Source organism: Nerophis lumbriciformis, linkage group LG02 (assembly GCF_033978685.3).
Source record: "Nerophis lumbriciformis linkage group LG02, RoL_Nlum_v2.1, whole genome shotgun sequence".
NCBI lineage: Eukaryota > Metazoa > Chordata > Actinopteri > Syngnathiformes > Syngnathidae > Nerophis > Nerophis lumbriciformis.
In genome coordinates, this window is record NC_084549.2 from 33,624,987 (window position 1) to 33,641,215 (window position 16,229).

General features: G+C 40.9%; 1 protein-coding gene across 6 annotated transcripts in view; it reads left to right on the forward strand.

Moving 5' to 3' along the window:
- The first annotated feature begins 1,084 nt into the window (after positions 1-1,084).
- Positions 1,085-16,229, forward strand: part of fgfr2 (fibroblast growth factor receptor 2) — a 67,234-nt gene continuing 52,089 nt past the window's right edge. For 2 of the 6 annotated variants that reach the window (XM_061961407.1, XM_072916066.1), the window contains exons 1-2: positions 1,085-1,717; positions 2,911-3,158. In XM_061961407.1, coding sequence (XP_061817391.1) covers positions 2,978-3,158 — 181 coding nt within the window. In that variant the 5' untranslated portion in view covers positions 1,085-1,717; positions 2,911-2,977. The remainder of the gene's footprint in view (positions 1,718-2,910; positions 3,159-16,229) is intronic. The other 4 variants (XM_061961390.1, XM_061961399.1, XM_061961416.1 and 1 more) reach the window with 3 other exon arrangements.

A 16,229-nucleotide genomic window follows, 5' to 3' on the forward strand; every position in this document is an offset into this window, starting at 1 on the left:
TATCTTTTTTATCAAATCCATGGGAGCTCGCATTCTCGTTGTCTCTCCTTCGACAAATGGACGAAGTTTTTCGCTAAGTAGCATCACAGCTGACCCGGCCGGACATTGGAAAGTTCTCTTGCCGTCTGAGAAGTGTTGTATCCCAAATAGCTGCAATCGCTTTCTCTTAAGGTATTCATGTGTGATTTCCACAAGCGTCTGTACATGTAGAAGAAGGAGAAACACAGGCATGTCTGGATGACTCGCCTTCATATTTGCAGTGGTTAGCTCCGAGCTACGAAACCGCTTCATTATGAAGCTGGCTGTGGCGCGTTCTTTCTGGCATCACTTCCTGTGTGGGCGCGGTCTTTCTGGCATCACTTCCTCTCCGAACTCACTTTGTAAATGATCAATGAGTCCATACAAAGCTAATAGCTTTGTATGAACGGCTGACTTACCCGTTTAAAAATTTGTCAGAGGAGGGGGACCTTAAACGATGGTTTAGTGTGGCTGAAACGGGGCTTAGGCTAAATAATTATTAATTTAAGGGGTTAAACGACTTAGTGTCGACATGGCCTAATTGTGAATGGTTGTTTGTTTGGCCTCATACTTGCATGTGAGTGTACTACTGGTTAACACACATAAGATTGTGCTAATATTTAAATTAAAATGTATCACGTGCTGTAAGAGGTCATGGGTGATAACCTCTCATTCTGTGCTATCATATAATTATATTTTAATGTGCATTTGTGGGACTGCGTGGCAATAAAATAAAGGTGTACTCACCTTGCTGTGACTGACTGTGGGAGTGGCAGGCAGGTGACTTCCTGGTGTGACGCCCACACATGGCTCACGAAACAAAATAGTGTTTATATTCGAATTCAAGTTAAACATTGCATGCATTTACTTGTTAGTTTGCTTTCGTGTTGTTATTTGCGACTTTTCGTGTGTCCCCCGTGACACCCGGAAATGTAGTTGCCCCCTTTTGAGCGGGAGATAGCGCGTCTTGGCCACCGGGGGGCGCTCTATCCGCGGTGCGGAGCCAGGGCCCCTCCTTTCTCAGCGTGGCTCCCCAAGTTTGAGTGACTTGAGAGCGGCCACGGGAGCAGCCAGACGGCCCATTTTTACGCGCTCGCATGGGCGGAGAAAGGCGGAGGCCCAAAGGCACTGCGGCCAGGAAGCGACTCGAGTTACAGCGCGAGGGGGGCCTCTGACACCCCGGAGGAGGGAGCGAGAGGGAGGGCAGTGTGTGCGTGTGGAGACGTAAGGAGGAGAAGACGCTAGTAAACCTGACAAAGCTTCTGCTGTCGGCGAAGAGAAGAGGACACACGCTGATGGATTTTAAGACGTTTTACCGAACCTCGTAATCCCACAACCCTTTTTTTAGTGACTTTCTTTTTACTTGACAAGTGCACAGTTGGATTGTTGGAGAAACTATTGGTGACGAGGAGGAAAGTTTCGGGGCTACTTCGTTGTGCCTTTTTTTTTTTTTTTTTGGAGCCCCACTTCCACGGATAAAATACCTAAAAGTGGGATTTTCTCTGCATGGCAGCGGACTGCTCTCCGAATCGAACTTGGAATATACTCTGTGATTTGTTCTGAATGTGGATTAGTCCAATCCGAACACATTTTTTGGTGCATTGAGGAGTTGGAGACGTTTGGATTGAGCCCATGTTCTGTCCTCCCTTCTTAACTGTGCATGCCAAAACAAAAAGCTCCACCACTTTAGCCCGCTTTGGTAAGTTTTATTTTTTTTATACTGTTTATGATCAAAGTCATTAATTTGGGCATTTTTAAACTCATTCTGCATTCATGCATTCCGAATTTAAATGTACCAAAACACATTAAAACTTTAGAATATGCTCTAATACCTTTTTTATTATTGAATTATTCCCCCCTCATAGTAAAAATCGACCTGTTTGTTTTTGAAGAACTATACGGCACCTTGCACCATCGCTTTAGAAGCCATTAGCATGCGTCCTGGTTATTTATTACTATGCTTCATTTTCTACATCGCCTTTATGGTGCCAATTATCCTGTGACCGCAGTTGTTTTCCACCGCTTTGGTGCCGGCGCCCTAAATCACTGAGCAGCTCCAAATGACCCCCCATTGAGGAAAAGCCAACTGATTTGCATCCCAATAGGAATTCAATCAGCGCCAAGAAATTTCATTCAAAGTCTGCTTTAAATGAAGTGTGGAGCAAAGCAGCAGGCTTGAGCACAATTTTTCTGATCAATTGCACATTGTATGCATTATTTATTGAAAAAGCCTCTATCTTTGCATCAAACTTTTTGTAAATTTCACGTTATTTGTGTTTGCCAGGTAAATATCAAATGCAATGCATGTAGATGACACGGTTAAGTGTCATCAACAAGTTACGGAGATTGATTGAAACTAAATATGTGCTGTGTTTTGTGGAAATATAATTGGTTAATACAGTGATTCTAAAACAGTGGTGGGGTACTCGGGCTCTATCTAGCGGTATGCCAAATAATCACTCAATTAAGTATTCAAACACAGTGTTACTGTTCAAACTGTGTGTAATGTTACAGTGGCCAAAATATACTTGGTAAATAAAACCTCTGCCTTGTTATTTTTTTTTATATTGAAGCCTACAACGCTATTGATTTTTAATGTTAATCATTATGGTGGTACTTGGAGAACCAAGTGTTTTCTGAGGTGATGTTTGGTATAAAAACAAATCCCAGAACCACTGGGTAATGCATTTGTAATTTACCTTGGGTTTAAAATATTTAGGAAGACTGCATCTTACTTAATCGTGTTGTTGTTTGGATGCACTTAATTATACATATGACCATTTTGTTTGACAACATTGTAAAACCTGCACTTGTGTTGACACTGTATACCTCACTAAAGTCCTAAAGTCATATCACCAATTCACAAACTAATGTATATTTTTTTATTCACAGATCGGGTGAATTCCACTGTGTGACAGGCGGACCCGACAGCAGTTGATGGTTGGGCGGACCCCCTCATATGGGATCAGTGTCCAGGAGGCGGTGGAGAAGGGGGATATGGGGAGCACTGGCAACAAATAACGGGATGGCCTCGTGGGCTTGGCTGCTAGCTGCCGTCCTGCTGTCTCTGCTGACTGTCAGCGTGGCCCGACCGCCCCTAACCACCACCAAGGAGGAGGAAGCCACCCTGGAACCCGAAGGTGAGCAATCGTTGCTGGATGGCACATATATGAAGATGGATCAGGATGTCAGAACCTTTTGTTGGGCTTGTTTTGACAGAGCAGATGGGTGACGGGAACAGAGCCTTCTCAAACATGAGCCACTGAGTTTAATTAGACTATTCAAAATAAATCAAATTGTGGATGCCTGTTTTATTTTAGGTTGTACTTGAGAGTGAAAGGCAGGTGGGTGGGACTGTGTTTGGTCTGGTGTCGCTCTCCTGTCCCGTCTGCCTGGAATTAGGCAAAAATGAAAGGGACAACATTTTGATATTGCTATAATCTTAATTGTACTGTATATGGAGGAGGTACAGTATGTAGTTATTTAGTGTTGATCCAAATTGGCATTAGTAGAGGTCTGTGGTCTTGCATTGTTTTTCTTCTTGTCATGGTGTCTGTTGATGAAGTAGTTGTTCAGAGTTTTTGTGTTAAGTAACCTTCCAAAGTCTTTTATCCTCTTATGCTAATTGTATGTTTTGACCATCAACAGGTTAAGAATGATTGCTTGTTGTGTTGATGAGAGACTGTCTCATTTTGCTGATGTGTCACAGATAGGTGCCGGTGCTTAAACATTGCCAGAATAGCCACTTAAAAAATGGATAAGACATACAATTGGTTTAAAAAACATAACTTTTGTGACATGCAAGTCAAACAGAAAAGTAATTTAAATACATCAATGATATACAAAAATGATACCCAAGTAACTAAATCTGCATTATAAAATGAAATCCAATAAAACCAGCATTAATACAGATCACCAACAATGTTCCAAAACACGACATGCTTTTGTTGTAATGTTGATGTGTTGAATTCTGGGGTTGGTGAATGCACCTCGTTTGCTGTTACTGTGAGTGGCGCATAATGAGGAAGCGTTATACGGAGAAATGTGTGTGCGGTGTTGGGACTGAAAATAACTGTTAGCGTGTTAAGGTCACCAATAAATATTCTTCAGATTATGTGTGACGACGCTACACTTACTTATGGCGAAAGTTTTTTGCACTAAGACGTTACTTGCACAATTTTTCTTTCATGCACTTGCTGCGTGTGGCTGGATTTGCATTAATTAAGTACTAAAATTAGGCACCTATAACTACTTCTCTCCATTTAGTTTTTACAGTGCCTGTGCCACTATAAAACCAACTTACGTTACCCATCCCTAGTCCCAGATAGAGGGACCTTTCAGACATTCCAGGAGGATTTGTGTATATTTTACTCATTCTTTAAACACTGAGATTTCATTTAGATAGCCAGCAGACAAATCATGAGACATCAGAGGCTCTTGGTCATGGAGATCATGGTTCAAACTCAGTCTTGCTCCCATGGGTGTCACCTGGAGGGCGTACATGTTAGCGAGCCAGTGTGACTGCTGCTGCCGCCTTCTCAGTCCTAATAACACCCCCCTACGGAGATGTTTGGGATTCCCTTCAGCGCTCTGTGCCCTGCAGCCACGCTACCTACGTGCATGTGTGTATAGGTGTGTCTATGGGAGTAAAGTAGCCATTGCTGGATGAGATTGCATATCAGTGTTGTCTCTGTAGAGCCTGTGTGGCTCTGCTAGTTTGTCTACCTGCTGTAATAGTTGTAGTCGAGCCAGCGTGGTGGTTAAGGCTTTCACAACAGAGCCATTGTTGTCACTGAGGCCTCTGCGGTATCTGTGGGAGCGTGTTTACCTTGTCCAGGCGCGCGCCAATTGCACTGTGATTGAAATAGTCTGACAATGGCACCAAACACTGTGCTTTACATCGGTTCTGTCTCATTTGCAGATCGGGTTTTTTGCTTTCGTAGAATAAAAGTGGCACAACTGGAAGACGGCCTGAAAGAGAGTGCAGCTGACAAAAGTTGGTTCATGACTTGGCCCTCGTCCTGCTCTCCCTGCCAAACTTTGTTCTTTAAAAAAACATTCTGAGCAGCAGGGAGACCGACTTCTCCAAATAGTTGAATGCTTAGATAATTAGAGACAGCTAAGTCGAGTCTTTCATGTTGAATACTGACACTGTTTATACTGTTGACTGTGTGGAAAACTATATTCGCCCTATTGCCACACACTACATGTTTTTTATAAATGTAATGCTTATAGGGTTAGTCCCCTGGTCAGGAGGTTGCAGAAACACAAAGAATGTGATTAAGAGTCTGTAATTTGGGTTACGGCTTCCAAATGACTGAAGTTGTGTAATAGTGTGTGTGTGTCTGAAGATGCAAAAGTTGTTGCGTCTTTCATTACCATTTTGTAACACTGCGCAATCTACATAGTAGGCGGGCAGCTGTAAAAGTATAAAAGTGTCAGTTGAATCACTAATGACATGAAGAATGTGTGTGTGTGAGTGAATGTTTGCTTGGGAGAATGAGGGAAGAGTGGGGGTGGGGTGACTGTGTTTTTGACAATAGACCTGAACTCCAAACTAACACCTGAAGTGTTACAAGTCCACAGCAGGAGGCAGATAAAAACAATGAAAGCGTTTACCGGTGTAAATTATTACTTAATGGAGTTTGCTTTAACACATACGTGTCACAAATATCAGCCTTTCACATTCACATCGTATCATCCTTTTTCTGTATGGTTCACTTTTTTTTGAGTCACTTAAAATGCAATCATGCATACACCGCCTGGTCAAAACATTAGCTATGCCTGCATACGTATGTTGCGTTAACATTTGCTATTTGCGTTGAAGGTGCACAGTTTAATGTTGATCCAGAGTGGAAGTCTACCTTCTTTTAAGTGTCAAAAGTTTTCATATACAATGTAAAACAATTACCAGGATTTCCCAGCATTTAACAGTATTATTTCCCAGTAAAATACTGTAATCAAAATGTACTGTAACATTAGAACAAACAACTGTAAAAATTACAATACCCTCATATTTCACAGCAATGTAAATTCAAACCGATTTGTCTCTTTAGGGGTTCTGTAGACTAAGTTGCACACTCTTTTTTTCAGTAGGTAGCAGTAGGCTGTTGAAACAAGGGAGTAATTAACGATACAATAGTGAAGTTACAAATATAGTTACAACTTTATTGTAATTAACTGTAAAATCACAGCTCTGCAGTTATAAAAATCACACTAAATTACTGTGTATGTTACTGTGAAAGTAATGCAATTAATCACCAGTAATTTGCTGTGCATTTACAATGAAAATGTTGACAGTGTAGCTCTTTATTGAATCTAATGGATGTGTGCAGGTGTGCCTGATGTTGTATCTGATGAATGAGCATTACTGTTCTGGTAATGTCCCATTAAAACAGGAGTGTAAGGTATAAGGAAGGGCTGATCATCCTAATCCTAATCTATAGAGAGATATACGTATCACTCAGAGTTAAAGGGGTCAGGTGAGGTTGAGGGCAAGCTTTGATTGTAGGGGTGAAGGGGTGGGCAAAATGAGGAGCTGTTGCCATGGATGTTAGCTGGGGGGGCCGGTTCACGAGCCTCTCTCTTTGTCATTGCATAAAAAGCGAAGAATGGATTTGAATGAGAAAGGACGTCAGAAAAAGAGGGAAAGAAAAGTCCGGGATTTTGCTATGTGAGCAGGATTTAAAAGGGATGTGAAGAGAATAAAAGGAAGGAGAGATAATTTGATTTGGACTGTGTGTGCATGCTGAGATGGGATGGCAGTCATTACATTTGGTCAATGAGAAAATAGGTAAGTAGACTTTGTGATGAACAAGTCTTTCTTCAGAACTAAATATACGAGCTCTGCTTCTTTCTACTCCTTTTTGGACATGTTGTAAAGAGAATCTGAAAATATGTGAAGTACAATTTGTTCGAAATAAATTTGAACTATAATGACCCTAATTATATTTGGGTAGTTATTGCTGTTTTAAATTTAGACACTTTCCACTCTGTCCACATCTCCTCTCAGTCTGGGCGTTCAAGGCAGGCCGACAGAAAGACAGGTAGGCAGCCGGAATGGCAAAGAGACACTTTCAGAATTACTTGCCAGGCACTCTTTTTTTTTTTTTTTTTTTTTTACAATGCAGAGAGAAAAGGAGAAGACCACTTTAATCTATCTCACTGATAGATGATGTGGACGGCAGGAAGAAAAAGCTGAATGATATTGAGGAAAATTATGTGTGTGTGTGTGTGTTAGAGAATGGGGAGATTCCCCACCCCCTCCTATGGCGCAGAGGGGGGTGCAGCTTTGCTGAGATGAAAAATCTGTCGTTTCAACTCTTCAACTGAGCACGCACGGTCGCACCTATCTATTTGTTTGTGTCAGTTGTGTGTGCTGCATCTATTGATCCTTGCAGTCATGTTTTTAACCCCAGCCCTTCCTTGGGCTGCTGATGTATTCACAGTATGTTTCAGCCTCCTCACATACGACATAGGTTCCCATGAACAGTCAGGCATGCTGGAAGTGTCAAAATGGTCAGGTCAGCCAGGTCAGAGGTGAGAGCGGGTGTGTGTGTGTGTGTTTGTAGAGGGGATGTTTGGGATGGGGGAAGGAGAAGGTAAAACGGAAAAGGAGGTGAAAGAGAGAAATGGAGGGGCAGCGGGAGGTAGGCTTAATGGAGTGGGACAGATGGACACAGCAGAGATAAGACAAGCAATGAAGGCAGAACTAACACATCAATGCTTTCTTTAATTAAACACACCATTTGGAACCCCACCCCTCCCCCTTATTTGTATTTATTTTCCCCCTTCCCACTCATATCAAATGTACAGTCGCGATCAAAAGTTTACATACACTTGTAAAGAACATAATGTCATGGCTGTCTTGAGTTTCCAATAATTTCTACAACTCTTATTTTTTTGTGATCGAGTGATTGGAGCACAAACTTGTTTGTCACAAAAAACATTCATGAAGTTTGGTTCTTTTATGAATTTATAATGGGTCTACTGAAAATGTGACCAAATCTGCTGGGTCAAAAGTATACATACAGCCAGAGGTGGGTAGTAACTACATTTACTCCGTTACATCTACTTTAGTAACTTTTGGGATAAATTGTACTTCTAAGAGTAGTTTTAATGCAACATACTTTTACTTTTACTTGAGTATATTTATAGAGAAGAAACGCTACTTTTACTCCGCTCCATTTATCTACATTCAGCTCGCTACTCGCTACTGATTTTTATCGATCTGTTAATGCACGCTTTGTTTGTTTTGGTTTGTCAGACAGACCTTCAAAGTAGGATCTATCGCATGCCTGCGTTTCACCAATCAAATACAGTCACTGGTGACGTTCGACTCCGTTTCACCAATCAAATGTAGTCACTGGTGACGTTGGACTCCGTTTCACCAATCAAACAGAGCCTGGCGATCACATGATTAACTGCACATAAAGTTTCAGCAGCAAACAACAACAAGCTCAAGCTTACATGAACTCAACGTCAAATTTGAGGAAGCACACCGCGGTAAGTAACGTTAGTAGATATTTTAGCTGTCACCGTAGGCTGATGTTAGCTTCCCTACTATGAATCACTGTCAAATGTATATCGTGTGGGGACATTTACTAACACACTGCAGCCTCATAGAGAGACAGACAGAGATACACACACACACACACACACACACACACACACACACACACACACACACACACACACACACACACACACACACACACACACACACACACACCCATGCATAGAAACACCAATCAGAAGTGCACAGTGTGTTCCCAGGTGCAGCCCACACCTATCAGTTTATGGTTTGCGTAAAGGCTAACTTGTTATTTTCCTTTGTAATCTCTGCCTACTGAGCCTATGGTGCTGTTAAGTTATAGCAATCAATCATAGTGGCTCAATTTGCCTTAATTTTTTTTATGTTAATGTATTATTATTTAATATATATTATTGTTTAAGTTGCTTAAGAGATATTCCTGGCTCTGAATTTGTTCAGTGCTATTTTTATGTTTTTGTGCATTATTTGTTGCCGTCATCATTAAACGAACAGGTTACTCATCAGTTACTCAGTACTTGAGTAGTTTTTTTACAACATACTTTTTACTTTTACTCAAGTAAATATTTGGGTGACTACTCCTTACTTTTACTTGAGTAATACATCTCTAAAGTAACAGTACTCTTACTTATAAATGATAAATGGGTTGTACTTGTATAGCGCTTTTCTACCTTCAAGGTACTCAAAGCGCTTTGACACTACTTCCACATTTACCCATTCACACACACATTCACACACTGATGGAGGGAGCTGCCATGCAAGGCGCTAACCAGCACCCATCAGGAGCAAGGGTGAAGTGTCTTGCTCAGGACACAACGGCCATGACGAGGTTGGTACTAGGTGGGGATTGAACCAGGGACCCTTGGGTCACGCACGGCCACTTTTCCACTGCGCCACACCGTCCCTTGTTTTGGTTTGTCAGACAGACCTTCAAAGTAGGATCTATCGCATGCCTACGTTTCACCAATCAAATACAGTCACTGGTGACGTTCGACTCCGTTTCACCAATCAAATGTAGTCACTGGTGACGTTGGACTCCGTTTCACCAATCAAACAGAGCCAGGCGATCACATGATTAACTGCACATAAAGTTTCAGCAGCAAACAACAACAAGCTCAAGCTTACATGAACTCAACGTCAAATTTGAGGAAGCACACCGCGGTAAGTAACGTTCGTAGATATTTTAGCTGTCACCGTAGGCTGATGTTAGCTTCCCTACTATGAATCACTGTCAAATGTATATCGTGTGGGGACATTTACTAACACACTGCAGCCTCATATACTTGAGTATAATTTCTGGCTACTCTACCCACCTCTGCCTACAGCAATGTTAATATTTGGTTACATGTCCCTTGGCACGTTTCACTGCAGTAAGACGCTTTTGGTAGCCGTCCACAAGCTTCTGGCAAGTTTCTGGTTGAATGTTTGACCACTCCTCTTGACAAAATTGGTGCAGTTCAGCTAAATTTGTTGGTTTTCTGACATGGACTTGTTTCTTCAGCTTTTTCCACACGTTTAAGTCAGGACTTTGGGAAGGCCATTCTAAAACCTTAATTCTAGCCTGATTTAGCCATTCCTTTACCACTTTTGACGTGTGTTTGGGGTCATTGTCCTGTTGGAACACCCAACTGCGCCCAAGACCCAACCTCCGGGCTGATGATTTTAGGTTGTCCTGAAGAATTTGGAGGTAATCCTCCTTTTTCATTGTCCCATTTATTCTCTGTAAAACACCACTTCCATTGGCAGCAAAACATGCCCAGAGCATAATACTACCACCACCATGCTTGACGATAGGATGGTGTTCCTGGGATTAAAGGCCTCACCTTTTCTCCTCCAAACATATTGCCGGGTATTGTGGCCAAACAGCTAAATTTTTGTTTCATCTGACATCACATGGACAAAGATAAGACCTTCTGGAGGAAAGTTCTGTGGTCATTATGTTCTTTACAAGTGTATGCAAACTTTTGACCACGACTGTATGCAACATGGAATTTTTAAGGTCAAACACGATCCATTCTGATGCTGGGTGACATTTTGTTTGGATGTCGGAAAAAAATGTTTCCCGTCGGAAACATTGAAAATAGAACTAATCTGTTCCAGAGTCAAACTGTCACCATCATGAAATATTTGACATTTGTACTGACAGTCTTTGAACACTGTTGACTGTCCTACAACTTACATGATAAATATACAAGGTCCCTTCAGCAACGATCTAATTTTTTAGTGTTCTTATTTCTTTACTTCATTTTCAACTTCTCACAGAAAAAAGGTTAACTATTGTAAAACCTGAAATCTACAAAACACTGTCTGGTACTTTGTCAATACATAAGTGACAATGCATAGAAAGGGTAGTAATGAATTCGCTCTTTCACAGGATTTATTCTTCTATTAGCATCCATTGTCTTGACGGCTAAGGAAAAAGCAAAAAGTGCAGTCAGTCATTTGATGCTGTCTGAACTCAGCTTTCTTTTGAGGTACACTGAGGTATTGTGTAATCTACTGAAATATCACATAATGCTGTACATGACTGTTTGTATAAAAAAAAACTGTACAACTTTTGTCTACACATTAGTTAGAATTGTACAACCTTAAGGGGACATGAGTTTGGATTTTTATTTGTGTTTGTTAGTGTTGATGTAACGTATGGTAACACCAAGGCAGTGTTTCTTGTACTTTATTTGTGGTGGTCTGCCTTTAATACATTTGGACTGCCACAAATAGATTTGGCTTCACCTGTTCGGTGACAGTATGAATTGTAACGTCACTTCTTGACAGAGCTCATACACACCTGATCTGCCAGAGAATAAAAAGACGAAGTAGGAGTATCAGTGTTGCCAACTTAGTGAGTATTCAGACCCCTCTTGCCCAGACACTTTTCCTGTGTTGGATAACACTGCTCCTTTTCCAGTGAACAATGTCACCCAGTTGTGTCCAAAGTGCATTTGCAGACCGTGGCTTGTTTTTTTGTTGTCCATGCAACGTGTTAGAAATAAGATGGAATAATAATTGCAAAAGGAGATAATGTATTGAGAAACGCTAAAATGACACTAAAACCTAGTAATAATTAGGGATCTGCTGATTAATCGGCCACCCATTAGTATTGGATGCTTTTTGGGAGAAAGTATTTGATCGGCCACTTAATACCGATCACAAACGCTGATACGCTGACAAACGGCTAACAGCTAAGTAAGCGTCTCCATACACACTGTGAAGCTGCTCCCCTAAACTAATAATAACCACCTCCATTACGACAAATAGACTGCATTTCTTAGTACATTATGTATCCCTATCAAGTTGCATTATCATTGGAGGACGAGGCAAAACATGTCACACATCAAGAGAGAGCCAAGAGCAGGCATGCTAAGAGCTAAGCTAACCTAGCTTTAAACAACACCAAGAAATAAGTGCTTTGTAGATTATGCATTGCAGCAGACATCCATCCATCCATTTTCTACCGCTTGTCCCTTTTGGGGTAAGCTGCATTCTGGCGGAAGGCGGGGTACACCCTGGACACGTCGCCACCTCATCGCAGGGCCAACACACATAGTAAGCAGCTATTACTATGAAATTAACATGTAGATTAATAAGAGTTTAGAGAAAGGATAGTATAACAACACATACAAAAAGAGTAGGATTAAATCGATCCATAAGCTGGTGGTGTTGACATTTACGATAGTATCAGTATATGAGCAATACAAGAGTGATCAGATCTATATTTTCATTTTCTGAAAATAATTTTTTTTTTGTTTTTGTTAACGTTTACAAACTCGGGAAATAATTCCAGGAGGACATTGAGTGCACAAAACATAACTTTAAAAAGTAATAGAGAGTTTTGTTTAGTTATTGTGTAGGATTGTTCCGACCGGATATTTATTTATTTATTAATTTTTTATGGTGAGTACTATTGACAGCGTAAAGCGGCCATGTCAGCAAACTGAGGGCTCCTGGTTCGATCCCCAGCTTCCGCCATATTAATCACGGCCGTTGTGTCCTTGAGCAAGACATTTCACCCTTGCTCCTGATGGGCCGTGGTTAGGGCCTTGCATGGCAGCTCCCGCCATCGATGTGTGAATGTGTGTGTGTGTGTGTGTGTGTGCGTGTGTGTGTGTGTGTGTGTGTGTGTGTGTCTGTGGATGGGTGACTGTGTAAAAAGTGTCAAATCCTCATTTGCCCAAAACTATTCGTCTTTGTTGTCTGTTATCAAGTCTGCTATGATTAAAGCACACTCGCGTTTGTTTATTTTTTTTATTAGGATTTTAAAGAGCCCTGCGATGAGGTGGCGACTTGTCCAGGGTGTACGCCGCCTTCCGCCTGATTGTAGCTGAGATAGGCTCCAGCGCCCCCCGCGATCCCAAAGGGAATAAGCGGTAGAAAATGGATGGATGGATGGAGGATTTTATAGATGATAAAAAAAACTGCTTGAAGATGCGACTAATGGGAGTCACCATTGTAGCCTTTCAAGCTCTCTAACACAACTTCACAACCCTCTATCAACGTTTTGTATACACACTGCAAGTATATAAATAATGTAGTAACAGACACGTTCGTAACAATATGAACAATATGTTCAATATTTACCGTACTTTGATCATTTTATTCAATGAATACTGACTTCTTCCACGCATTGATTTCTGTTTTCATAGCAGCGCACGTCTGACTTCTGGCAACAAATGTGTGTTCCTACTTCCGGAAACAAAACGTTTGAGTGTGTTTTAATCATGGTAGACTTGGTAACAAACAACAAAGACGACTATTTTTGGACAAATGAGGATTCACAAACTTATCTTTTTGAACCTGAAATAACGGAGGATGAACTGCTGCTTCTAGAAGCAAGCACGAAGAGAGTGTGAATTGTTGGAGCAGACGGATGTTAAGAGAGTGAGATGAAAGCGACTCGATGCTGCAAAGGTGGACTTTGGAGACAAGCTATTTCAACATAAATGACGTGCCTACCCGAAATAAACCATAACAAACATACACCGGCCAGCTGGACTAAAGAGACAACTGTCCATCGAGTGAGTCACACTTTATATTGATCATGATTTACGCAGAACATCGTGCGTGTATATCACAGGATACGCTGTCTGGCTAGCTCTGTATAAACAAAACATGAAATGTGAGCTAATACTTAACCGATATTGTAATATGATTGTTCAATGTTTTTCAGTCAGCACAGATTGGTGTCTTATCGCCTTGGGTTGTGCATTACAAACTCAAACACTTTTCGTCTTGATGTATAAGCTAGCTTACATCTTGCCGTAGCTAGCTTTCACGGCTAATACCAAAGCACACCGATGTGTTACTACAATATAAAAACAGTTCCTCAGTGTTCACTCTTACAATAACAATGTTGCTACAGTTTGGTTATAATACAGGTTAAGGAATGTGAATTAAGTATTCCTGACGGTTTATGAATGCATTTTAAAGTGATTTAGAGGTAGAATTGATTGCTCCCATTAGCTGCATTGCTAGCTACCTAGAACGAGCCAATTTTTACATGTTGGAATTAGGGCTGGGCGATATGGCCTTTTTTTAATATCGCGGTATTTTAAGGCCATATCGCGATACACGATATATATCTCGATATTTTGCCTTAGCCTTGAATGAACACTTGATGCATATAATTACAGCAGTATGATGATTCTATGTGTCTACATTAAAACATTCTTCTTCATACTGCATTAATATATGCTACTTTAAAACTTTCATGCAGAGAAGGAAATCACAACTAAAAAAATCATAATTTTTTTTATACGGTGTTGATCTGGAAATGTTTGCCTGGGCATTTTGATGGTTAGGGCGTGTGGCACCGAATGGAGATGTTGACATCCTGAGTAAGCACTGTTCATTCTCTAGCAGGTGACTTTTCAAATTATGCTACATATTAGCAGTAATGCTACTTTTTATAGCAACGCTTTCGCCCCACACTTGACAAATTACGGTTGTCTGTTCGACATATTCCCACTTGAAGCCAAACCACCGCCAGACGATGGACCCCCTGCTATTTTTTTGGGGAATTAATTATTCCTTAATTTTTACCAGATTCGCACCTTCTTTCTCTCATATTACCGCTAGCATCACAGCTAACGTTAGCCATGCTGCTACCTCTTTGCTGCGCGAGGGCGTATACGTGTGTGACGTATGTCGTGACAGTATGTGACGTGTGTAGAAGCTGCGCTTGCTGTCTGTGAGAAGGAGACACAGGAAAGAGCGAGTAGAGCCTGTAGTGTAATGCCCGCAGCTAAAAGCAACTGCGTGAGAACGCATACTCGAATATCACGATATAGTCATTTTCTATATCGCACAGAGACAAACCCGCGATATATCGTGCATATCGATATATATCGCCCAGCCCTAATATATATATGTATATTTATATAACATGTTGATGGAGGGTTTTATAGTTGTTTTAGAGAGCTCTGCGGTGAAGGTTACAATGGTGACTCCCATTAGCCGCATCTTGCAAGACTTTTTATCATCTTTAAAGTCTTAAACAAAACACAGACGTTTGTTCTTGTCTCTCATAATGATTGTGAATGATAGACAACATTTCCCCAAAAATGCTGTTCCCCTTTGATGTTTTTTTGTTGGTTTATTTTTATTTTGTTTTTTGCTCTATGCTCTTTTAACCTGTAAAGCACGTTGGTTCAATTTAAAAGTTGTCGTAAACGTGCTATATAAATAAAGTTGACTTAACTTGACTAACGTACAATGGACAAGCTTATTGACAGGCTAATGAAAATTAGCAGGGCCGATCGCAGGGCACATATATAAACACACAATCATTCACAATCTAAAATTGTTAAAGTAAAGCTAGAGGGCTAAGCATGGAAAAGTGCTGTAAAGTGTGAGGCAGATCCAATTATTTATCGAAAGAGCTCCACCCGCTTATCAGACCACACATGCAGCTCAAGGTGGGCGAGGGAGGGGTTAATTATTTCCATATCAAAGGAAAGAGAGAGAGAGAAAAATACAATACAGGAACTGTACCTGTGTGTGTTTACTCGCCCAGGGGGAACATTCAGAGGCATGCACACATGCCTTCACCGCTGGCTTGCAGCAGAATTTCCCTTCCTGTTGAGGTTAGAATGTGTATACATTATACTTAACACACATATACACACAGCCAGACATAATGTGGGTGCAATGTAGTTAAAATGGTGTATTAAGGCACAGGAAAGGCAAGGAGTGGCACAGCCTCCATAATTATACATGTCGACCTGTTGCCAAATGCTGAAAATACACATTTATCCCCGTGCAATTCCATTACCCAATTTTCCCTTTTCCTACTGCTTTCCCTGTGTACTTATATACATTTTTGTGCTATTGTGCACAATTTGTTTCGAGTTTTACAGCTGTAAAGGGTTTTAAAGAATTGTATTTGAGCACATCCATTATTCCGATATATCGAAGTACAGACAACGTTTTGAGATATTGAAAACAAAGAAGCCATGTCTCTGACAGTTTTCAGTGTCTAGAAGTTGAGATAGACAGACAGAAACAAAGGAAAGCTTCCCTAAAACAAAACAACAAAACAGAGCACCTCATCCTTCCCTCTTCTTCCTGACAATTTCCATCACAAACCTTTCTGTCTGCTTCTTTACTCTTATAGGTACATTAATGTATAATATATTACCTCTTTTTAGGCTGTCTGTCCGCC